The following is a 26848-nucleotide window of genomic DNA, read 5'->3' as shown; positions in this document are numbered from 1 at the left end:
GCCCAAGCCTGTAGCAGATGTCCCTTATTTATCCAACTGACTTTTCTATGTTCCACAAGTTCCTAAGCCAGAGATGACCACAGTCAAGCTCATTAGCCTGCTCCTTGGGTGTCTTGTCTGAATGGCTGGTATCATTATTTACCAAGTGTTCAAGCCAGAAGCCAGGCTTTGTGCTTGACTTTCCCTAGTCCATCAATCCTGCCAACCACACAGCCTGCCAGCTGCTCTCTCCACCGCAATTCACGTTGTTTCTCAGGCTATTTGCAACTCCAGCTCCTTTCTCTGTGATGTTCAGAATAAAATTCTCATTCAGACACTGAAACCTTAACCCCAATTAGCCCATTATATCTCAGGACACAGTTCCTGTCTCCAGCTCCAACCTTTCATCTCTCATCAGGTCCCAAATATCTATAAACCAGACTCTCAATTCCCAGGTGCTTGTGTTTCGTGACATTCTGGGGTTTTGATCTGCTGTCCTCCTGCTCATGTGCTCTCTGCTCTGAAGTATGACTGTTTTTCAAAACTTAAGAAGTAATAAGTTTGTAAGTAATGTGTTACCTCTTTTAGTCTGCCCACTAGAAAACACCCTCACCCCCACCAGGCTGAGTCATCTGCTTCTCTTGTGCAATATTCAGTCCCCTGAAGGTGTGATTGCTGACTGACTTGCAAGTCTCCCTCACTAAACTGTGACCTTGACTAATTAGAGTCCAATCCATCTTCCACTTCCAGCTTCCTGCATGTTACCTAATGATGCTCAGCAAATGCTTTTCCCCACTGAGCCATCTCCCCAGCCTGGAGAGTAATTCTTGTGAATCGAGCAAGCCTGACTCCCTCCCAACCTCTCTGCTCCTGCTTGCTCCCCCATGTGCTCCTGTCTGCCTGACTGCACCTTGGTGAGATGCATGCAAGAGTGGCCCTTGCTCAGCATACACAATGATGCCTGGACCTTGACCATCTATGACTGTAAGCTAAATGAACCTCTTTCCTATAGAGTCAGTCCATTTCAGGTACTACATTCTGGTAACAACAGGCTGAATACACTCAGGGCTCAGGACAATATTCCCGTGACAGATATTCTGAATAGGTGAGGATTCTAAAGAGCAAAAAAGGTATTGCCATTATCAGTTTTCATTCAGTCTTCCTTTCTCTAGATTCAATTATCTCACTCCTTTAGCTATTCCATAAATGGCAACATGCTAGATGAGCAAATTTCAATTTTACGTGAAGTTATTAGACTCTCAAATGAGATTTGTAATTGGCATTCACAAGAAATCAATTATTAGTAGTTATTCCAGTCGCTCTCCCTCCATGTTCGGCTTGTGCGAGCTTTTATGCAGCTCTAAAGAAAAGCATCCAGTGAACTGCCATCCACGTCCAGGCTGGGACCATTCTGCCCACAGAGCTTTCTAAGCCAAATCTTAGGGTGTTATGATCAATCTTCATTTTCTGTTTAATTAATTTCAAGGTAACATTGGCCGAGTTGTGGAGAATAAGCAATTAATACATTTAGTGTTAAAATGTTTTACAATTCCTTTTAAGTAATCAATTTGTCATCCCATAAATCTGGTCATACCAAACAAATTTATGTTTTAAATAGGTCATCTTTAGAAAACAAAATACCTTGAAACAATTATGGCATAAGGCACTAAATATAGAAATTGTAACCTAAAATGTGAAATTAATTGGGACAAGCAATTTTTCAAACTATCCTTTCAATTAGAAATTAAGTCCTCACAGTCATCTCAAAAGAAGAAAAAAGAAATTAAGTCTTTGGAGCATTTAATTTTCATCTATCACCATCATTGTTATGTAGTCCCTGTAATTGATGGCATTTGATTCTGGATCAATTGCAGCAGACAACATTTCTTCCATTTCCTCTTGAGAAAAAGGCTCACCTGGAGAGACAAGAAGTGAAATCATCATTTACAGTTGGGAGCTTTTTCTCTTTCCACTAGCCAGCTTCATTGCCATGGAGTCCACAAGCCCCCAGCTGTGCCTAGTTTTCTCCATGGGAGCTGTACAGCCAACACCTGAGAAGCCAGAAGTTCAAAAGGCATGCTGCCACACACCCTGCAAGGCTGCATATTTACTACCCTGCTGTTACCTATAGGATACATCATTTCAGTCAAAACAGCAGGAATACATAAAACACCATGAGCGAAGTTGTTTATTCATTTAAATTAAAATTAGTGAAATTGCTTGAAGCTAAAGTCTTATAGGTGAATCTAATTATTATGTTAGTGAAACTATGGAGAGATAGCTAGAGAGAGAGACCAGACACTTGATCACTACATCAGGTCTCTCACACTGGTTTAACCCCACCACAGATGCCACTCGTCAATCATCCTAAAACTCCCCCTTGTTTCAGTCTGGGCTAGTTAATGTCAGATGAAGTGGAAATTGGGAGAGAAAAATCTGTGAGCTTCAGTTAGACTCAGGTAACAACTGAGAGCCAAAGTAGGACACAAACTGCAGAAGCATATGGAAAAACCTGAAGACTATTTAAGACAGAACTATGTTCCAATGTTAAAGAAAAATACAGAGCATACAGGTCATCACACTAGAACTTTAGGGGGAAGTCTTATGTAAACCAAGGCTTGAGGAGGGTTACTATCTTAGTTAAGGTTTCTATTGCTGTGAAGAGACACCAAGACCGTGGCAACTCAAGAAGAAGAAGAAAAGAAGAAGAGGAAGAGGAGGAGGAGGAAGAGGAAAAGGAGGAGGGGGAAGAAGAGGAAGAAGAGGAAGAGGAAGAAGAGAAGGAAGAGGAGGAAGAAGAAGAGGAAGAAGAGGAGGAAGAAGAAGAGGAAGAAGAAGAGGAGGAAGAAGAGGAGGAAGAAGAGGAAGAGGAAGAAGAGGAGGAGGAAGAGAAGAGGAGGAGGAAGAGGAGGAAGAGGAGGAGGAAGAGGAGGAGGAAGAGGAGGAAGAGGAGGAGGAAGAGGAAGAAGAAGAAGAGGAAGAAGAAGAAGAGGAAGAAGAAGAGGAAGAAGAAGAAGAGGAAGAGGAGGAAGAGGAGGAAGAAGAGGAGGAGGAGAAGGAGGAGAAGGAGGAGGAGGAGAAGGAGAAGAAGGAGAAGGAGAAGGAGGAGGAGGAGAAGAAATTTAATTGGATGGCTTACAGTTCAGAGGTTCAATCTATTAGCATCATAGGTGGGCATGTGGTTTCAGGCAGACATGGTGCTGGAGAAGGAGCTGAGAATTCTATATCTTTGATTCATTGGCAACAGGAAGTGAACTGAGACACTAGATGTGGCTTGAGCATATAAGAGACCTCAAAGCCCATCCCCACAGTGGCATACTTCCTAAAACAAGGCCACACCTACTCCAACAAGTCCCACTTCCTAATGGTGCCACTCCCTGTGAGCTTATGGGGGCCAATTACATTCAAACTACCAGTTACCTACTTTATGAGCCTAAAACCTTTCTCACTATCCTCAATGCTTTCTATATTGGGATTCAACTACCAGCACAGAACTTATGCTAATAGGCAGGGATTTTGTGGTTTTTCATTTTTAATTTTGTTTTGTTTTGTTGTTGTTTTAGACTGAGCCTTCGATGCCCAGGAGTCTGACTTAAAACACACGTTTTTTTCTTACCTTGGCCTTCTGACCTTGGTTCATATGTATGAACTTCCTAAGAATCCCTGAAATGCTGAAGTGACAAATTCTGGATACTATGATATGTGAGGTTACTATAACATATAAGCTCACTCTATCTCCTAAGCAAAGAATGATGGCTCCCATCTGTAATCCCATCTAGGAGACTGAAGCAGGAGAATTGCCTTGAGTTTAATGCCAGCCTGGGATACATAGTAAACACCAGATTCACCTGGGTTATAGAATGCAACCCTGTCTCAAAACAAAAGCAAATGAATAAATCTATCTTCTCAAGGAAGCTGTTTTCTCTGTCAGTCTCCCCAGGCCAACCTTTCCAGGCTAGTTTCAGCTTGCATCGATCCTCTGATAGCTATTTTTCTAACATCTCATATTGATCTGTTTCACAAGTTAGCTTTGCTTCCCCAGTAAGACTATAATATACTCAAGAAAGGGATTACTCCAGTGTCATCCCATGCAGTGTGCTTTACCAATAAACATACAATAGGCACACAGTAGGTCTGACTCAACCTCTTTGACAGTTTTTATTAATTTCATGTGGCCCAATATACTTTAGGGTTTACTTCCTTTCATCCTGGGTTAATTAGTAAAGTTAACCACTCAGATGATGTTAACATGGTAGGTGATCCTGGGTGACAGCTATGACTTTCATGTTATCCCTTCTCTCACTTCCTGTTTCCTGATGGGGAACTGAGTTAAGATGGTCAAACCAGGTGTGCATAGAGCTTCCCATACTCAAAATGATACCCATGTCTATGCTTGAATGGCGTGTGACTGCTGTGTCACTCAGGACTTGGCCTGTCATCTGGGAGCTGAACAGAGAAAGCTGAACTCCTCCCTTAGTACAGTGTTTGTGTGTGTGTGTGTGTGTGTAGAGGAAGATGAACTCCTTCCTTAGTACAGGGGTGTGTGTGTGTTTGTGTGTGTGTGTGTGTGTGTGTGTGTGTGTATGTGTGTGTGTTCGTCTATCAAGCTGCTTACAATTAGGGGAAACACATGTATATACTCACATAAAAAGAGAACATTTGAAGGAAATATAGGTATTTGTTGGAGGAGGTTCTATTATCATTAGAAAATATAATTTTGTGTGAATTTACATTCAATTTATGCTATATTGTTTGCACCTTTCCCACCTAAGAAGGTTCTTTGAAAGGAATTTTTATATACTATAATTTAAATCTGTCTAAAAAGGCATTGGTTTATGATTGACAGCTCACGTTCTTTAAGTGGCATGTCTTTTATTCAGAAAACATTTTAAGTGAATAAAGTAAACACAATTTATACAATAAATCATTATACTTCTATTACACAAAACCAAATACCAAATCAAACCAAAATAATAGGAATAATAAATAAGTATTTAACAAAACAATTGCTTTTAAAGTATCACCTCCTATAACGTATGCGTAATTGTTCAGAACTTACTAATTGGGCCTGGAGAGATGGCTCAGCAGTTAAAACTACACACTGTTCTTGCCAAGAACCTGAGCTCAGTTCCCAGTATCCATGTCAGGTGACTGGCAACCATCTGTAGCTCTAGCTACATGGGGACATGATGCTTCTGGCCTCTATAGATACTGCACTCACATGCACAGATACATATGTGCATGTGCATACATACACTGTACTTAGGGAGTTCTGCTTCCTCTACACACACGCATGCACACACACACACGTGCAGACCCACATATGTACAGACACACATGCACACATATGCACACACATGTGCATGCACACACAGACACATAATTAAAAATAAACATCTTTAAACCTATTCATCTCTGTATCAATTACTCTCATGAGAAATAAAGCCCTCTGACCTTCCTCAGTCATGTACTTAACCAGTTCTTCTTTAGTCAGAAACCCTCGTTTAGCTGGATCCAAAACCTGGGGAAAGTAATATATTTTCTTTGTTGAATAAATTCTATATGATGAATTAATTTTTCACATATACATGAATAATCTGGAGTTCACCCACCTCAAAAGCTCTAAGAAGGACATCTTCAGCAATTGGTCTGTATCTGTAATTTTACAATAAAGTGGGTTAATGCCAGCATATTTATCTCAGTCTCTACATGATAAATGATCACATTAAGCAAAATAAAAGCCACTAATATACTATGCTAATGGTATTTCCCTTGATAAAATTTCTTTGGATTTCTGTTTATGAAAGTCAACAGTACCTACCCCACAGGAATGTCTGGTATTACCTATTAGCATTTCTCATTGATATAAAAATAAATTTATCTAGGACCAGAACATCTACAATCAATCAACTGTCATATGCTAATGCTGTCTCATGCTAGAAAAGTAACTAGTGTTAATTTTTATTTTAAAATGGTAATTTACAGTTAAATGTTGTTCTTTTTTGTAGCTCCTTTGCCTTTTCATTATATCTTGCTTAGATTAAAAAATGCTAGCATTGTTTATATTTATAGGTGCATCCTAAACCAGCCTGAAGGACACTGAAAGGCTAGAGAAAACTTCCCTAAGATATAGACTGGGTAAATAAAATATAAAAGGTGAAGTGGTTTGGTTTGGTTTTGAAGCAAAACTCTGTAGCTCAGGATGGCCTGAAACTATATAACTAAGGTTAGCCTCAAATTTGTGGCAATACTTCTGCCTCAGCCCCTCAATGCTGAAATTATAGGCATAAAGCATCACACCTGGCCAGCCAAATGTTTTGAAAATAATATAATTCTAATTATTTTGCCTTAAAATTGTATTTACTTCCTTACTTTCTTTCCAGAAGTGCTCTGGTCATCACTGGAAGAAATTTTTCATATCGAATGTATCCAGTGGGCTCCTCTTCCTCCACCTAAACAATTAAAAAACAGTCATTTATTCATTCAACAAATGTTTTGAGCAACTACTTTTTTCCAAATGCTGAGCCAAGTGTTGGTGCTGAGACTATGTGCATCAATGTAGCTTGTGGAGCTTGTTTTCTGTAGGAGAGACACATACAATTCAAAACACGGCAACACCAGTAGCTGCGGAGACAGCTGTCAGTAAACTACTTGCCATGCAACCCTGAGGACCTAAACTCATTTGCTAGCATCAAAACCCACATCAAAAGCAAGGTGTGTAATTGCATCACAGTGGATTGTCACTCAAAGTTAACCTCTGGCCTGTGAGCTCACCCAACACAATACCAATTATCCAATTCGCTTTTACTACACTGGGTAACTGCAAACTTGCAATGATTCTTCTGCCTCAGCCTCCCCTATGGTGGTATGTCAAACATGAGCTACCATGCCTGGCTTGAATGTCTAGTTCTAGATATATGCAAACACCGTGAGTAAAGGAGTGTGGGTCTAGAGGAGCACAGAGCACAGGAACCCTCTCCTATCAGGGTATCAGGGAGGCCATTGGTGAACTGAGGTGTTTGAGCTGGTTTCTCAAGGACAGGAAGAGGCTGAAGAGAGGTCCTATCATCACAAGACAGCCATCCCCTGTTATCCTGAGAACAGTGTGAAACCACTGGCAGTGTCATAGGGTGTGTTTTGAAAGGTCACTCTGCTGTGGGCAGGGTGGCTTCTTCAAAGGGTCATGGTGCAGACTGGAGTGGTGGCCATGAGGAGAACAGTGTGTGACCAGGAGACCTTTAAGAAGACTTGACAGAGTGACTGCACTCACCTGTTACAGTTTAGGGGAAACAGGCATCTGAGATAACTCAAAGATTCTGACTTGCACAAATGCACCGTCTTTCCTTGAAATGAGGAATCCTGAATGAGATCAGATTTCATCTCAAGGACGAACATACATCTCCACTCATCCTTGTACTTATGAAATACTTTCCTGAGTACTAGAACTCGGCTCTGCCATCCTAAATTAAGAGAATACTATTCTAAAGATGAAAGCTTTTGGCACCTAGCACTACAGAATGAGAAAGAAACAAGTCTTTTTGCATCCGGGTTCAACTCTGACAGACTGACTGAAGACAGCTCCACTGACCTTAACTCCCATGTCAGGAAATTTATATGGGGCTATAAATCCTGCACTCTCTTTTAAAAATCCTATTAAAAGGCTCATAGATCCCAATTCAACAGATGAGTTTTTAAGAGATTTATTGTTTCAACAAAAAATAAATCTATAGGTGGCTATTAAGTAGAATGCACTGTCATCCAAATGACAACTGTTTTTAATGCTCGTATGAGAATCATACTTAGTGTGAGTAGAGTCTTCAGACTCTATTATCAGAGAAAATCAAACCCATCTAGGGAATCATGTTTCAGAATTTCTTCAGCTTCCTCTAAGGAAAGCATTTTGACAATTCATGTTAATATAGCTCTGTTGTACTTGGGCAGTAGTCTGAAATTCCCAGAACACAGAGACTTAAAAGTTAAACATCTGGACTCAGGTGTGGCTCAATGGTAGAGTGTTTGTGGACTCTGGGGTTTAAACCTCGGGGCAGACTTTTTAAAAGTCAATCTCTGTGTCTCCTGAAAACTTCAGAGAACCTATGCCCACGAAGTCTCACCAACACTGAAGATATGATAGAAGAAATAGAAACAACAGTCAAAGAAAATGTTACATCTAAAAAACTTCCTGACACAAAACATCCAGGAAATCTGGGACACTGTGAAAAGACCAAACCTAGGGATAATAGGAATAGAAAGAAAATAATCCCAGTTCAAAAGCCCAGAAAATATTTTTAACAAAAATCATAGAAGAAAGTTTTCCTAACCTATAAAGGTATGCCTATAAAGGTATGCCTATAAAGATACAAGAAGCTTACATAACACCAAATAGATTGGACCAGAAAAGAAAGCCCCACACCACATAATAATCAAAACTCTAAGCACACAGAACCAATAAAAAAATATTAAAAGCTGCAAGTGGAAAAGACTAACATATAAAGGCAGACCTATTAGAATTACACCCAACTTCTCAACAGAGATTCAAAAGGCTAGAAGAGCCTGGACAGATGTCTTGCAGATTCTAAAAGACCACAAATAACAGGCAGACTACTGTACCAAGCAAAATGTTCAGTTACCACAGACAGAGAAAACAAGATATCCCATGACAAAGTCAAATTTAAACAGTATCTATCCACAAATCTAGCCTTACAGAAGGTACTAGAAGGAAAATTTCAACCCAAGAATGTTAATTACACCCATGAAAACACAGGAAATAATCTTACATCAGCAAAACCAAAAGAAGGGAAATACAACACACACGCACACACACACAAAATCATCATCATCATCAAAAACAACAAACTAACAGGAATTAGTAGTCATTGGTCATTAATATCTCTCAATATCACTGGACTCAATTCCAAAATAAAAAGACATAGATTAATAGAATGAATACAAAAACAGAATCCATCCCTCTGCTGCATACAAGAAACACACTTCAACCTCAAAAATAGACATTACCTAAGATTAAAGTGTTAGAAAAAGATTTAAGAAAATGGACCCAAGAATCAAGATAGTATACTAGTGTATCTATTTTAATATCTAACAAATTAGACATCAAACAAAAATTAATTAAAAGTGATAGGAAAAGATACTTTATACTCATCAGGAGAAAAATTCACCAAGATGATGTTTCAGTTCTTAACATCTATGCCCCAAATGCAGGGGCACTCAAATTTGTAAAAGAAACATTACTAAAGCTTAAATCATCCATTGAACCTCACACATCAATAGTAGGAGGCTTTAATACCCCACTCTCATCAATGGACAGGCTCTCCAGACAAAAACTAAACAGAGAAATAATGGAGCTAACAGACGGTATAAACCAAATAGACCTCACAGATATCTACAGAACATTTCACCCAAAAACAAAAAATATACCTTCTTCTTAGCACCTCATGAAACTTTCTCCAAAACTGACCACAGACTAAGACACAAAGCAAGTCTCAACAGATATAAGAAAATTGAAATAACTTCCTGTATCTTATCAGATGACTCATGGACTGAAACTGTATTTCAGCAACAACAGAAACAGCAGAAAGCCTACAAACTCATGGAAACTGAACATCTCTCTATTGAATGACTACTGGGTCAAGGAAGAGAGAGAGAGAGAAAGAGAGGATAGAAGGAAAGAAGGAAGGAATAAAAAAGAAAAGAAAGGAAGGAAGGAAGGAAGGAAGAAAAGAAGAAAGGAAGGAAGGAAGGAAGAAAGAAAGAAAGAAAGGAAGGAAGGAAGGAAGGAAGGAAGGAAGGAAGGAAGGAAGAAAGAAAGTGAATGCACAACAAAAACTACAAACTTATGGACACAATGAAAGCTGTGCTAAGAGGAAAGTTCAAAGCACTAAATTGTGGAGATCACATATTAGCAACTTAACACCACACTTGAAAGCTCTAGAACAAAAAGAAGCAAACACTCAAGAGGAGTAGACAGCAGGTAATAAACTGAGGGCTGAAATTAAAAAAAAAGAAAGAAAGAAAAGAAACAAAGAGAATAATACAAAGAATCAATGAAACAAAGAGTTGGTTCTTTAAGAAAATCAACAAGATAAACACTTACCAGACTAACTAAAAGACAGAGAGAGTATCCAAATTAACAAAATCAGAATCAAATGGGGGACACAAAAGTAGACAAGGAAGAAAGCCAAAGAATAATTAGGTCATACTTCAAAATCATGTACTCCATAAAACTAGAAAAGTCTAAAAGAAATAGATGATTTTCTTGATAGATACCTCTTACCAAAGACCAGATAAATCAAGACCAGATAAACAATTTAAACAGATCTATAACCCATAAGGAAATAGATGCCATCATTAAAAGTCTCCCAACCAAAACAAGAAAGAAAAGCCCAAGGCCAGATGTTTTAAGCACAGAATTCTATCAGACTTTCAAAGAAGAGCTAATGCCAATACTCCTCAACTCATTCCACAAAACAGAAATAGAAGGAACATTACCAAATACATTTTATGAGGCCACAGTCACCCTGATACCCAAACCACACAAAGAGAATTATAGATCAGTTTCCCTCCTGAACATTGGTGCAAAAATACTCAATAAAATACTTGCAAACTGACTCCAAGAATACATCAAAAGATCATTCACCATGATCAAGTAGGCTTCATACCAGAGATGCAGAGATGGTTCATCATATGAAAATCTGTCAACAAAATGTACCATATAAACAAAATGAAAGAAAAAAGAAAACCTCATGACATCTTGTTAGATGCTGAAAAAACCTTTAACAAAATCCAGCACCCCTTCATGATAAAAAGTCTTAGAGAGATCAGGGATACAAAGGACACTAAGCGGAGAGAAATTCAAAGCAATCCCACAACAACAACAACAACAAAAAAAACAAAAACAAAAAAACCTTCTAGAGCTATAACCATCCCTGATTTTAAGCTATGCTACAGAGCAATAATAATAATTTTTAAAAAATTACATGGCATTGGCATAAAAACAGACAAGTTGATTAGTGGAATGAAACTGAAGACCCAGATGTAAATCCATATACCTATAGACACCTGGTTTCAGCAAAGAAGCCAAAAGTATACAATGGAAAAAAAGAAAGCAAAAATAGTACTGGTCTAACTGGAGGTTGGCATGTACAAGAATGCAAATCAATCCATATCTATCACCATGAACAAAATTCAAGTTCAACTTGATCAAAGACCTCAACATAAAATCAGATACACTGAACCTGACAGAAGAGAAAGTGGGAAGTAACCTTGAACACACAGCACAGGACACAACTTTCTGAACAGAATATCAATAGTGCAGGCACTAAGATTGACAATTAATAAATAGGCCCCATGAAACTGAAAAGCTTCTGTGAGGCAAAGGACACCATCAATAGGACAAAACATCAGCCAACAGAATGGATAAAGATTTTCACCAACTCCAAATGTGACAGAGGGGTAATAGTCAAAACATATATAAAGAACTCAAGAAACTGGACATCAACAAGCCAAATAGTCCAATTAAAAATGGAATACAGATCTAAACAGAGAATTCTCAACAGAAGCATCTCAAATGACGATGAAACACTTAAGGAAATGTTCAACATTCTTAGTCATCAGGGAAATCAAAACGACTTTGAGATTCCATCTTACACTTGTCAGAATGGCCAAGATCAAAAACACAAGTGACAATTCATGCTGTCAAGGATGTGAAACAAGGGAAACACTTTTCCATGGCTTGGAGAAGTGCAAATTATACATCTACTTTGGAAATCAATATAGTGGTTTCTCAGAAAATTGGGAATCAATCTATCTCAAGACCCAGCTATACCACTCCTGGGTGTATACTCAAAGGACATTCCATCCTACCACAAGGACACTTGCTCAACTATGTTTGTAGCAGCTTTATGCATAATAGCCAGAACCTGGAAACAACCTAGATGTCTCTAAACTGAAGAATGGATAAAGAAAATGCGGTACATGGAATGGAATATTATCCAGCTTTTTTTTTTAATGACATCATGAAATTCACAGGCAAATTGATGGAAAAAAAATCATTCTAAGTGAGATAACCCAGAGCCAGAAGACAAACATGCTATGTACTCACTCAAATAAGTGGATCATTAGCTATAAAGAATAATCATGCTACAATCCACAGACCCAGAGAGGCTAAGTAATAAGGAGGGCTCAAGGCTGGATGGGGGGATGAATCTCCATAGGAAGGGAAACAGAATAGATTTTGTGGATGGACTGGGGGCAGGTGGTAATGAGAACAGGAGGATCAAGTCGGGAAGAAGTACTGAGAGAGATGGCTAGAATTAGGAAACCTTTTAGGGGTGAGGTAGAAACCTAGTGCAATGGAAACTCCCTGGAATCTACAAGGGTGACCCTTGAAAACACTCCTAGTAATGGAGGATATGGTGCCTGGAATGGCCATCTTGTGTAACTAGGCAAGGCTTCCAGTACAGGGATTGGGACACCAGCCCAGGCACAAAACCTTTGACCTGCAGTCTGTCCTGCCTGCAAGATGTCCTGGGGTAAAGATGGTGCAGAACTTGTGGGAGCTGCCAAACAACGACTGATCCAACTTGAGACCCACACCATGAGAAGGAGCCATGCCTGACACTGCCTGGAGGGCCAGGAACCAGAGACTGGACAGCCCAGAGACCTAGGATAGAACCAAATAAGTCAATGAAATCATTCCTAATGATATCCTGCTATACTCGTGGAAAAGCCTTAGCATAGTCATCATCAGAGATGATGCCAAAACCCACAGTCAAACATTAGGTGGATGGAGCTCAAGGAATCCAGTAGAAGAAGGGGAGGAAGGATTGCAGCATCTGGAGGGATTAAAGACATCATAAGAACACGGCCCACAGAATCAACTAGCCAGGGCTCATAAGGGCTCACAGGGACTGAACCAACAATCAGAAGCCTGTGATGGTCTGACCTAGGTCCTCTGCAGATACATTATGGTTGTGTAGCTTGGTCTTCTTGTGGGACTCCGAACAGTGAGAACAGGGGCTGTCTCTGACTCTTTTGCATGTTTTGGAACCCTCTTCCTCCTGCTTGGTTGCCTCATCCAGCCTGGATATGAAGTGCCTAGTCTAACTATAACTTGATATGCCATGTTTGCTAGACATCCCTGGAGGCCTGCTCTTTTCTGAAGGGAAATGAAGGGGGAGTGGATCTGGGTGAGAAGGGAGGTGGGGGAAGGGCTGGAGCTGGGAGGAGGAGAGGGGAAAGAAACTTTGGTTGGAGTGTAATATATGAGAGAAGAATAAAAAAGAAAAAAAATATTTTCAGTTATATATAATTCATATATATGCATATGTATACATATATGTGTGTATATGTATAAGGACAAAGATCATAAACTTAAAAGAGAGCCATAGTTGAGAGCCACAGGCGGGGAGGGGGGGCACATTTCCTCCAACAAGACCAAATCTCCCAATCCTTCTAATCCTTTCAAACAGTTCCACTTCCCAGTGACTACCACGTTAGTGTATACTAAAGAGCTCCAATCAGTCAGAATGGCAAAAAGGAAATAAAGTTATCTCTCTCTCTCAAGTAAGAAAACAGATGAAGAAATGTCTGCACAAACCTGTGACCTTCGTTCAGTCCCAGAACTCAAGGAAAGGTAGAGAGAGCAGATTCCACACGTTGTCTTCTTACCTTCACATATCCACTGTGGCATCATGTGTGTGGCCACATACATCATATATACATGTACAGGTGTGCATGCGTGCGTGCGCATGCACACACACACACACACACACACACAATTTTTAAGTCCATTTTAAATGAATTTTATAAGTCCATTTTGAAATTGCAATATTCTTTCCATGACCCAACACTGCCCTCTAGAGGCCATATCTGGTATGTTCTCTAAACATGTATAAGCAATGGCATTTAAAATATAACATTCATGGAATGTTTAGTGGTGACAAACACTATTTTATTATAAATGGTTTTATATTCAAATAATAGTTTCCTCTTAGGATGGTTTTTAATAGAAAGTTGCAAAGATAATAAAAGGGTTCTCAGCATTTTTATTGTTTTAAATTCTTTAGACATTTTTATTGAGGCAAGATTGACAAATTAAATTGTATACATTTAAAGATACAGCAAAATGCTTTGATATACACATATAGTGAAATTATTACACCTAAGGTAATTAACATATCTATCACCTCATTAATTTACTGCTTGTATAACGAGAACACTTAAGTTCACTGTGGATTATTTCTATGGGGCAGATGATTCAGAATTTTTGCTTTAAGTTTTCATTTCCAGAAATACTGCAAATGTTTTTTTTCACAGTATATATTTAACTGGTGCTCACTATTATGGTCTGGTAGACAAAGATAAATGAGCCATGTTGTCCCCACCAAGAAGGAAAAACTGCCGGGAATGGTGGATATGTTTGCAATCCCAGCACTTGGAAGGCCGATGCAGAAGGAGTGACATGAGTTCAAGGCCAACTTTGTCTACATAGCAAGTTCCAGGCCAGTCTGGACCACAGAATTAGACCTTGTCAAAAACAGAGAAGTAAAAGAGGACATGAAGTTGGCAGGGTGGGAAGTGGGAATGGTACTAGGAGACCTTAGGGAGAGGAGTAGGGATAAATATGCTAGAGTACACTGTGAGAAATTCTCAAGGAATTAATAAAAATCCTTTAAAGAACACAAAAAAAAAAAAAAAAAAAAAAGGACAAGAGCCTTCCGAATGTGGAAATCTGGGGGGGGCGTTGGGGAGAGGGGAGTTGGCTCAATGGATAAAGCACTGGTTCAGCAAGCACAAGGACCAGAGTTCAGATTCCCCAGAGCCTACATAATAGCTAGACTAGCCAACAGGCACGTTCTGTATTCAAGAGACTGACCTCATTATATAGAGAGGAAAGCAATCAAGGAAGACACCACATTAGCCTCTGGCTTTCACATGCATGTACCTGCACACATGTGTGTGTCCCAACATATGTGGACAACAAACACATGGGGAAAATGGAAAATTTGGACACAAACATGTTCAAATTGGGAGCATACCACTGAACATGAAGGTGGCTACCCGGATTTAAAAACAGAGGTGAGAAAAGGGGGGTAGAACTCACTGGTGGAGCATTGTAGTGTTCTCAAGGTCCTGGCTTCAACCTCCAGCTTTGAGAAGGGACCAGAGAATGGCAGAGAACATAAAGCTTGAAACAGAGCTCTGCCACCAGTCCTGCTAAAGTTTAATGTACACTATCTAATAATGGTTCAGAACCTTCAGCAGACACATGTAAGACTGGTTTATATATGTTAAGTACCTGTGGCATATTTTTATACAAATGGCAGAAATGGCAATGTGCAACAGCTGGCAATTTGCAAAATGTACTCACATTCAGAAGAGCTATTTTACAGAGTTAATACAGAAAAAAACAGGACAGGGCTGGAGAGATGGCTCAGTGGGTAACAGCACTGCAGCTCTTACGAGTTCCCAGCACCCACAGAGCAGCAAACAACCTTTTGTGATTGTAACTTAACCCTTCTTCTGAACTCTACAGGCACTGAATGCATGTAGTACATACACATACAGGCAAAAGAGACACACACATAAATTTTTAATTAACTTAATAAAAAAGAAAATGCAACTTCTTAAAAAAGAAACCCACAGGACAGTGACATGTATTAGACTTTCCAGGAAAAGCTCAACTGTTACCAAGATAGAGTGAAATCAATTCAAGAACCTCATATTGGGGAGAGGGGCATCTCTGAGTTCAAGGCCAGCCCTGTCTACAAAGTAAATTCTGGGACAGCAAGGGATACACGAGAAACTCTGAAAAACAAAAACCTGTCTTCTAATCAAGGTATGCAGTTCAGTGGTAGAGTGCTTGCTGAGCATGTAGCAAGGCTATGGGTCCAGCCCTCAGCACTGCAAAATAAAACAAATTCCTCTAGCTTCTGTGTCATTTACAACATGAGAGAACAATTATGTCTACAATAATGATGGAGTTGTATGACCGTTTTACGAGGTAGGACATGACCGCTTTGTGAACCACAAGAGTTGATGATAAAGACATTACCCATAGTGTAAACCGTCTTCTATGTGGTGCAATGCTATCCTTCCTTAAAAGACTCTATACAGAAACTCCAGGCATAGGCACACTCACTAAACATGGACCTGTTCCCTCGGAAGTTTGGCCTTGCCTCTTATCTGTTGGTTGTCAATCTGGTTTGGTTTTTATGGTGCTGGATGTTGAACTTAGAGCCTCACAAGTGCTAGACAAGCACTCTACTATCAGGCTATATACTCAGCACCCTGCCTCCTCTCTATAAAATGCCATGTGAAATGTAGCACCTAATAATACAAAGCATTAAGATACTAGGTATAAGCTGCTGCTGGTGGTGGTGTATGCCTTTAATTCCAGCACTTGGGAGGCAGAAGCAAGCAGGCAGAGGACAGCCTGGTATACAAAGTGAAATGCAGAACAGCAAGGACTGTTGTTACACAGAGAAACCTATCTCGAAACAAAACAAAATGATTCTAGGGTGGAGGCAGAAGACTTCTGCCACCAAAGGTCCCCTCTCTATCATTGTCATGGGGTCCTAAGATGCTCTAGGGCCCTGTAACATGGAGCTGACTCCACCTGTCTTCTAATAAAGGTATGCATTATAACGTTTTCTACAACGCCAATGCATAAGTCTCAATGCCTTCAGAAATCATCATTTTTATCTACTTTAGCATTGAGTCCGTTTTCCTGACCTATTTTGCATCTGAGGACACACAGGCCTTGGGAGATTAAGTGCCTATCAGAGGGCCTCAATCTGTCAGATGTGCTGATAGGAACAAATCTACACTTCTTTCCACACATCTGCACGTGAAATTGTAAGGCCATATCTTCCCATTACAGCATTGTTTATTTTAGTGCCAAACCCACTCAACTAGAACAACAAAATGCAAAGTAAAATTCATCTCTACCTAGTGGCTTAACAATGAGCCAGTAAGATAAACTATTTCATGCTTCACAAAAACACAAGATAATATCAGTAGCTAAACTGGCTTATAAAGCACTGCTTCTGATCAACAAACAAGAAATACATAAGGATTTTTAAAACTTTTTGTAGCAAAAAATGAGATATTTCAAGTTAGACTCTAAATACCATCTAGCACATACATTTTTATACAAACCATTCTTCAAAACAACATATAGAAAATAATTAACCTTGGATTGAATAAAATAATAACAAAAGTTGATCAATATTTACCAGGAGTATCCCCTTTGCAATTGACTTTAAATGTTTACTTTTTTAATCAAATGCCAGACCCTGCATATGAGTACTCACCCACTAAGCTACATCTCTACCCCATAAATGAAAAAAATTTAAGCCACTGCCTTTAAAAAAAATTATTAAAAATGGCTCCATGGGTAAAGATGCTTCTCGCCAAGCCTCAACCTGAGACAATCTCTGGAAAATTAAAGAGAGACCAACTCCTGAAAAGTGTCCTCTGGCCTCCGTATATGAGCCATGCCGTGCACACACATGCACAATGCACAAATAAATAACTGTGATAATTTTACATCTTTATTTATCCTAAAGATTCTACAGGCTGTTTGACAAGAATTAGGACATTATGTGCTGTAAGTTCTTTTTCAATTACTGAAATAATCTAAAAATTAGAATGGTACTGAAAGAATTTTTAAAATTAGAATGAACTACCCTTTTGTTGGATAACTTGATATTTTAAAGCAAGTGGAAACTGAATCATGTCAGGAGCAAGGAACCTTCTAATACCGAATGTATGCAATTTGAAGTCGCAGAGCAAAGGCTGAACAAGTGCCTTACAGCCATTAGTTCCCCCACACACACAGGCTCAAGTGCTTCATTGCACTAAATGCTCATCCTCCTTGGCTCCTTCCCACCTAGGGGAAACCGCCCCCTCCTGGCCCTAGTGGAACTGTTTTATATTTGACTGGCAGCTAGGTGCTTTTATCTCACATGCAGAAGACTAGAGAAATACCATAGGGAATCAAAGCCACAAAAGAGAGAACCCTCGCAGACTCTAGAGCTGGGCTTCCAAAATTGCCTAAGGTTTAAAATGGACTAGCTATGATAGTGCAATAGTGGCACAAAGTTCAAATAAATGAGCCTATAGGTGCCATTCTCATTCAAACCACAACTGGCTGCTATGGAAATGGCCCTCTATTCAACCTCTGTCTCTAAGAAATATAACCAGATGATATTACCAGCCATCATGTCTAAGCCTGAGCCACATCTTCCATGGCTTCTCCAGTCCCTAAGGGTATAGCACAGCCATCAAAATAAGTACCATGCCAGTAAGGGAGACTCCTCCAATGAGCAAGTTAGGACTGAGGGCTTGTCACCATCCAAATGGCTAAGGCCTTCCTTCTTCCATCTCTCCTACCCATGTGTCAAACCTGCACTGTATTCTGACACTCTCCTACCTCCTCCAGCCCTGACAGTCCCCACTGTCCCTTTAATGTCTGTGGCTCAGGGTTAGCTTCTTAGAGCATCCACAGGACCACATATGTCATCAGAAGTGAAACAAAAAACACAGGCAGTGAGATGGACTTCTGAGTCAGGCTGGCTCGTTGCTTTGTAGGCCAAAATGTGATGGAGTGCTGTGCACATCTAGTGATAAAGATTTCACGAAAGGTAACTGAGAGCATGTAAGAGAGAGGGTCGCCCTTGCAGGCACCCATCCAGTGTAAGCATGGCAACATCAAGAGAAGAACAATACCTAAAGCAGGGCAGTAGCTGCGAGTTGCGCTGATGCCTGTGGGAAAGGAGAAATGAGAGCTTTGTTAAGCAGTTGCTAGATGTCAAGGCCACATGGATCTTTGGCAGCCTATAAAGAAGTACTTATCTCCTACAGTGAAAGGCAGACTCAGTTACACACCAATTAAACAGGAGTGGGTCAATTCCAGGAAAGAGTGGGTAATAAATACCTTAGGTATTGCTGGGTATGTAAGATTTTGATGCAGATTTTTCTTTACTTTTTATGATATTTAAATTTTTTAAAGCACCACTGGTGTTCAACTTCATTGCGGATTTGACTGTGCTCAGATCACATGGAAGAATGAGGATAGCTCAGGCGATAACGGCTCATCACCAAATATCAAAAGTCATCTTGGAAATACACCTGTGAGTATATCTGTCAGAATGTTTGCAGAAAGGGTCAATCAAAGAAGGAAGACCGCCTTAAGCAGCATCATTCTATAAGGTTAGGGTCCTGGGCTGAATCAAACGGAGAAGGGGAGTAAACACCAGCCTTCACCTCTATCTCCTAACAGTGTGACCAACTGTCTCATGTCCCCACCACCATCCATTCCCTATCAGACTCAAACTGGGTGCCAAAGTACACTTCTCTATCACTTCTTATGTTGTTTTTGTGGGTATTTGCCACAACAATAAGAAAAAAAAGAACATATATACTATCCTTAGATCAGGCTCCAAATAACAGGCTGTGGGGAGGCTGGTGTGACATCCCAGAAATAGAAAATGCAACAGTTAAAGACATCAAGGGGTGTTTACATGCCAAGGCAAAACAGACACTCAAGGCCAGAGTCCTGGTGGCAAAGGCCTGGCATGCTGCATGACACGTGGAGAAATCAAACCACAGGTCCCTCTAAGGACACTAGCTAGGCAAATCCCCTGGAGGCTCTAGGCTTGCACCCACCCCTTTCTAACAGGAGGTGGCAGTGTTGTGCTGCAAAAGACTGTCCCTTCAGGAAACAGGCACCCCTCAGGAACCGCCTATCACAACTCTCCTGTAAGGCAGGCTGGTAAATTGAGTTAAATCCCAGCATAACCTTGCTGGGGAGGCACTGGGCCTATCAGGAGGAAAGAAAATGCATACTGAAGTAAGAAATGAAACTAGCTACTGTGACTGGGAAGCAAGTCTTGTGGCAATCAGAGAACTAAAATACAAGACAAGGAAAGCAAAAACTTGCTCAAGTACTTCCTATGACAAGAAACCCAGAAGGTAATGACAACTTACTGCCAGGGTGGCTCTTAGGGACCTGGGATAAATAAATAACTAAACAGCAAATGAACCGGAAATGCCAGTTTTCTCCTTAGCATGGATTGACTGGAGCAGATATAGTATCCATGAGACAGAAAACCCACTAGAGGGTTGTGTTCATGGAAGACGATGGAAGGAATGATGCACTGCTCACTGAGGGCATCAGGACACACAGACTAAGCATCACTGGGGCCCAAGATGGTTGCCTCATCAGGCCTACGTTCACTAGGTCCTCGGTACACAAACCTGGGCTGGTTAACATCTGTGGGGTAATCTGCCTACCAACCCCCCCCCAGGCAATGTCAATCATGTAAAGTTGTTTAAGCACAGAAGCTGGGCCTCACAACACTGACTGCTAAGGCTAAACAGAGAACCAAGGTGTGCTAGGGGTTCTTGGCCATCAACCTAAATACATCTAGAATTAACTAAAACTCAAATGGCTGGGCACACCTGTGAAGGATTTTTCTTAATTGAATCATTTGAAGTGGGAAGATCCACTTCTAATCCGATCTTTGCAGTAGGAAGATAACACTTTAATCCAGATCTTCTGAGGAGGGAAGATTCACCTTTAATCTGGACCACGTGTCTACTAGCAGCTTGTATAAAGGACAAGGAAGAAGGAAGCTCTCTCTTTTTACCTGCTTGCTCTCAGCCTCATAGCAAGTCCATGCCTTCGCTGGCATTAGAACCCACTTCTCTAGGATTCTGGTGTATATTGAAGACCAGCTGACACATCCAGACTCATGGACTAACAACTACTGGGTTCTTGGACCTTCCATCCATAGGCAGCCATTGTTAGATTAGTAAGACCTATAAGTCATTTTAACAAATCCTCTTTCTACACACACACACACACACACACACACACACATATATATATATATAGATAGAGAGAGAGAGATTCATTCTATAAATTCTGTTACTCAAGAGAACCCTGATAATACACAAGGAGATCCCGAGAAATGTTCTCAAGAGCACAGTACATTAATAGCAGAACAGAGGGCTGAACAGGGACACTGCTCACCATTCACAAAGGCAAGTGTCGAGGAGCAGGTGGCTGAAGATGTCCTCCCAATAAAAAGGTACAATCCTAGCTTAGTTCGGAAGCCTAAATCAACACTGGTTTGTTTGTTTGTTTGAGACATCTTTTAGCTTTCCTGTGTAATATAATTCTCTTTAATTCTATGTAAGTTTGAATTTCTAAGGACATAGACCTTTAAATAGTCTTTCTCTCCTCCCAGCGCCCACACACTAGATAGCTCTGACTTAATATTGAAGACAGGGTAACCTTCGTGCAGAAAGATTTGCACTAGCCCTTCCTTCCCACAGCTGCTAGCTTTTATAACACCCTATACAGATAGGAATTACTTGGAGCAGGTTGCTACTTTTGGAATATTAAACAGATGAATCAATGATGAGGAATCTAAAGACTGGTCTATCTCAAGAGATTTCTGATCTTCAGGAAGCAAAGAGCTGAGAATTTAAAAAGTTATGTTAGAGATGTCTCTGTCCTAAAATTCAAGCACATGATAGTTAGAAAATTCAATTTCCAGAAAAAGTTTCCAAAGTTTTACAGAGAGAGAACGTGTGTATATGTGTGCATGCGTGTGTGTGTGTGTGTGTGTGTGTGTGTGTGTGTGTGTGTGTGTGTTTGGAGAGAGAGAACGTGTGTATATGTGTGTGCGTGTGTGTGCGTGTGTGTGTGTGTGTGTGTGTGTGTGTGTGTGTGTTTGGAGAGAGAGAATGTGTGTATATGTATGCATGCTCATGGATATGTAGAGGTCAGAGGACAGTTGTGGGAATCAGTTTGCCTCTTCCATCATGTGGGTTTCAGGAATGAAACTCAGGGTGTCAGACACAGCAGCAAGGTCCCTTATATGCTCAGCCATCTGCCAGCCCTGGAGTAATTTTAAAAGCACATTTAAATTGTTTGTTCTCTGAAGTTATTATGGAACATTTAGCAATATGATATTTACCCCTAGGTATTCACTGTTGTGGATTTTCAATGTCCTAAATGTATTTGATAAGTATAAATATGTGTGTTTTCTTCTCATTTATCTGGTAAAATTCAAGGGGAGTAGTCAAAGCTGTTGTAACTCTATTGCTAGAATTTAGCTGGAATGAATTGTGTTGACACACACAATAACCTTTTACACAACTTATATAGGGTGGTGACCCAAATGAACCATAACTATTATATATGAACGCAATTTTCAGGAAAAATTGGCCTTCTCCTAATTTAAAAAATTTTTTAAATTACTTATATTTACAGTAGTTATGTTCTAATCAGGGTCACTGGGCATGGTGGTGCATGTCTTTAATGCCAGCCAGCACTCAGGAGGCAGAGGCAAGCTGCCAGGGTTACATAGTGAGACCATCTCCAAAAAAGAAAAGGAAAGCAATCAAGCAGCTACAAATAATATATAAATAAATTCTGTTTGTGGTGTCTGGATAGTCTAGGCAGGACTTTTTTTCAGATTCCTAAAATATATTAAAACACACCTAAGCCATTCTCCCTCCCTATCTTCAGTACTTACTCCTGTCTATTGAAAACACACTGATTCTCTTTGTTTTGTTTTTTTGTTTTTTGTTTTTTTTTTTTTTTTTTTTTTTTTTTTTTTATAGAGATGGGTTTCTCTGTAAAGCTCTGGCCTCTGTAGACCAGGCTAGCCTCGGCGTCAGAGATCTGTCTGTCTCTGACTCCCAAGTGCTGAGACTAAAGGCGTGTGCCACCATGCCTGCTACACACTGAATCTTATTTCACCATAAATTCATCTCCCGATTCCTGCCTTCCTCACAGCGCCTCTTCACCTCTCCCCGGCACTAGTTACTTTTGGGGGACAGAGGGATAAGATGGGTTCACAGGAAAAACAAGCCTTTTTCCTAATCTTCATTCAAAATAGCTTTTGAAATTCTGAAATATAAAAACAATGTATTCTTACAACTTAGAATATCTTACTAAATATTTCAAAATAGTAATGAAAAAATGATGCTACTGCTATGGTTTGTGTCTGAAATAACCCCATAGGCTCATGTTTTCAACACGCATTCCCTAACTGGTGACACTGTTGGGGGGAGGCCATGGAACTTTAAAGAGTCAAGCCTGGGAGAAGCCTAGGTAACTGGGATGGGCCTTTGGAGGCTAAGCCCACCCCTCTTCCAGCTTCCCTGTACACCAAGACCTGGGAGGCTCCATCATGCCTTCCCAGCCACAATGAACTGAAGTCCCCAACAACAGTGGATCTCAGCCTGTGGGTTACAACCCCTTTGACAAAATCTCCATCTCCAAAAATACTTACACTATGATTCATAACAGTAGCAAAATTAGTTATGAAGCAGCAACAAAAATAATTCTATGGTTGGGGTCACCGCACCACAAGAACTGGATTAAAGAGCCGCAGCATTAGAGAGCATGAGAGCCCCTGCTCTAGAACCCTGCTCCAGAACAAGGTTTTGCTCCCTCAAGATGTCTTTGTCGGCTACTGTGGTCATAGCAACAGTCATCCTTCTGATTTTACACTACTGGACCTTTCCGCTTTCTCCATCTCAAACTGGCTTGTAATACATTATTTAATGTATCTTTGAGGCAACTCTGAAGCAGGCACTATTATGGAGAAACTGACACTCAACAGAAATTAACTGGCTTGCCCTGTTCTACAACTGATATGCCTTCCTAGTGAGAAATCACTTTGCACACTTAGAGATTAATAAAGGAAAAGGCTCTTTAATATAGTACTCATCCCGCTCTGGCTAATGCGCAAAGATGAGCCAGCCTTGACTAGATTTTCTAAGTTATACACACCATAGGCATGTGCGTCTCACATATGCAGTCACCCTATATGACCTCTTTCAGATCCCAGCTTCAGGTTCCACTTTGAACAATTTAAACAGATAGGAGACTGCAAGTCTGGACACTTGGACAGTTGAGAAAATTACACAACAAGGATATTGCTAGAATTATTTCTTAAGGACCCTAGTGTTGTTCTTTTGGAATAGTTGCTGCCCAGGCCCATCTTGTTCACCTAGCAGAAGTGTGCTTTTCCTGATGAGAGCACAGGGACTTAGTAGCAGGGTAACCCTTGAACAGCCCCTTAGGCATGTTCTTTGATATGGGATGAGTCTAATGGCTGGTTGTAAGTTTCCTCCTTTTGTTATGAAAATAGAGCCTAATTGGAGGGTCAATCTTGGTAAATAAATATTGGAAGAAACTTTCTTAGCATCTCTAAACTGCAGTTGTGGAACAAATTTTTCATTCCTACAGTTTCTAACAAGTCTGTTGAGTACACTACTTATCTTACAGTCATATTGGAAGCAGAGCTCCTTTAGCTAAATTCTACTTGATGTAACTTAATATTTCCTAATCACAATTATTAGTAAATCCTTTGTAGCATCAATTTTACTATTTCAAGTTTCTCCAACATCAGCCTGAAATCTTGAATTCCTTCTTTATAACAAAGCATAGGATGTTGTGGAATAATCTTTGTACACTGTGAAGATGTTGTCACAGTGTACATTGTCAAGGGACCTTCTGATTGGTTTAATAAAGAGCTGAATGTCCAATAGCTAGGCAGGAAGAGGTTAAATGGGACTTCCAGGCAGAGAGAGGAGAGGAGATTAATCTAGGCACAGGAGAGATGACAGAGGACACAAAGGACACAGAGAGGAAACAGGAAGTGCAAGATGGAAGAGAGGTAAAAAGCCACAGACAAAACGTAGATTAATTTGTTATAAGAGCTCGTGAGACAAGCCTAAGCTATAGGCTGAGCTTTCATAATTAATAATAAGTCTCCATGTCCTTTTTTGTGAGCTGGTGACCCAAAGAGAAATCTGTCTACAAGAGAATAGATTAGAACTCTACCAGTAGTACAAAGAGTAAGGAGGTACGTCAAATTCCACCTCTTTGTTTTTCTCTCTCATCCTTTATCAATCCTCCAACCAAACTGCGCAGGCAAAGAAAAGCAACTCTGTGGCCCAGGAAGCTTTTTCCCCTTAAGGTCTCTCTTTGTTGATATTCTACACGTAACGTTCAATCAGAGATCTTTCTGTAGGCAGAATGGAGTATGAAGCTCCCTGGGCATGAGCTACTCAACCACTGTTTTCTTTCTTCCAGCTACAGTTTACACTGCAAACAATGATTACAAATGACTTTTATTTTGGATTCAGCTCTTACACTAGGTCCCAAAGAATAGACTTAAAACCAAAATGGAGTCATTCATGATAAAGTTAAACAATGCCAAACAGAAATTCCCCCAGGAAAGCCAGCTTCAATGGGCATGATAATAAAGTCCTTCTGGTTTCATCTTTGGCAAAAAAAAAAAAAAAAAAAAAAAAAGTTGCCTGCAGTAACTTAATGTTAACTTGTCAATGATTCTCCTATTGTTCTCTCTCCCTTCCCTTATGAGGAAAATAACTCCAAAATAGCCAATCAGATCTTTGTCCATTGTTCCTTAGGGGCCAAGGAAAGCAGGAACGCCAGTCTCCTCTGGTCAACAATGCATACCCATTTCAAGGAATCTATAACCACAGAGGAAAGCCAATCAAGATCTTTTAACTAATAATGGTTAAATTTTGTTATTATTATAAATAATAATTTTTTAGATTTTTAGACTGGTTAGTGTTCTCTAGTCTATTTACTATTATATGTGTTCTGAAACTTAGTTTTATTTCCTTAAATAAATAATAAAATTGCATTCTCTCTATGAAGCAACATTATTACTAAATATGTCTGTCGTTGGTCTTTCTCCATGTGGCCTGTCTTCAACTAATTTAAAAATTCTGTATCAACAGTTGCCACTTCCTCATAGCCATTTCTTCAAGACCTGGTCAAAATGCTTTCAAGTTCCACTGGCTGACTTACCTGCACAGCTCTCCTAACACTCTCAAACAGCACCCTCGGTAGTTTAGGGAATTGTTAGTTTTATGTGGCTGAGCGACACTTCCTCAGCCACCTACCCACCTCTGCAATGAAATCATGCAGCTCTCCTTCAGTAGGGCAGCATCCCAGTGACCTGATAATTGTCCCAATCTCTCTGCAGGGGGGAAAAAAGTTGTGAACAGTTTTAGAATATAAATTCTGGAAAGGCAAGTGTGGTATAAAGTATCAAATAATTATCTAAATTATTTCAGATCACATAATAAAGCAAACCACCTGGCTCACAATTGTATGAGAAAGTTTCTGGGAAAAGTAAGAGATACACAAATGAACCAAGGCAGACCAATGCTTTCTCTGGCAAATGCAAGCCATGACTAGTTCAAAATCTCCAGAGAAGGGCTCAGGATGAGATGGCCGGAGGGGGAAGGAATGGCAGCCACCTGATGGCTGATTTCAACTGTTGCTTAACTCTAATGGGGAAGAAAAGACAATATATGCTAAACATTTAGCATGCTAATGTGCACCTAGCTAATCTAACGTAGCCTTGCAGGGTGAGAGCCTCATGAGTCCTGCCTGGGGGCTAGCCACAGGACTAAGTAGAGTCAGGCTGGGTTAAAGTTTACTTCACTCTGCTTGCTGTATGTACTCTTGCTCCTTTCAAATTCCACCCTCTTATCTTGAAAGCAAATGCTTACAAAGCTACCAGCAGAAATAGTTGGCCATATTTGCTAAAGTAGGAATGTTCCAATGGCTACTCACAACATCTGCTTCTGTAGACACACAAAAACTGAAATAGTAGCATCCCTTCAGTGATTATGAGACCCAGAGACCACCCTCATATGGTCCCTGCAGATAGGAATCTTCACACTTGCTCAAACTATATGTTGTAAGAAACTACAGGATGGGACCAGACTTTGCAAAACACTAGCTTTGGTCCATGCCTACTCAACTTAAATGAAGCTT

General features: G+C 40.1%; 1 protein-coding gene across 4 annotated transcripts in view; it reads right to left on the bottom strand.

Annotated features, from left to right (window-relative positions):
• Positions 1–1762: 1762 nt before the first annotated feature.
• Efcab2 (EF-hand calcium binding domain 2) overlaps positions 1763–26848 on the bottom strand; it is an 82538-nt gene continuing 57452 nt past the window's right edge. For 2 of the 4 annotated variants that reach the window (XM_051186401.1, XM_051186403.1), the window contains exons 3-7: positions 25970–26042; positions 6352–6431; positions 5592–5634; positions 5434–5500; positions 1763–1895 (exon numbers count right to left, since the gene is read on the bottom strand). In XM_051186401.1, coding sequence (XP_051042358.1) covers positions 1780–1895; positions 5434–5500; positions 5592–5634; positions 6352–6431; positions 25970–26042 — 379 coding nt within the window. In that variant the 3' untranslated portion in view covers positions 1763–1779. Of the gene's footprint in view, positions 1896–3719; positions 3763–5433; positions 5501–5591; positions 5635–6351; positions 6432–25969; positions 26043–26848 lie in introns of those variants that run through there. The other 2 variants (XM_051186404.1, XM_051186402.1) reach the window with 2 other exon arrangements.

The sequence above is a fragment of the Phodopus roborovskii genome, unplaced genomic scaffold, assembly GCF_943737965.1.
Source record: "Phodopus roborovskii unplaced genomic scaffold, PHOROB, whole genome shotgun sequence".
Lineage (NCBI taxonomy): Eukaryota > Metazoa > Chordata > Mammalia > Rodentia > Cricetidae > Phodopus > Phodopus roborovskii.
The sequence above is the reverse complement of the archived record's forward strand: the minus strand, read 5'-3'. Positions and strand labels throughout refer to the sequence as shown.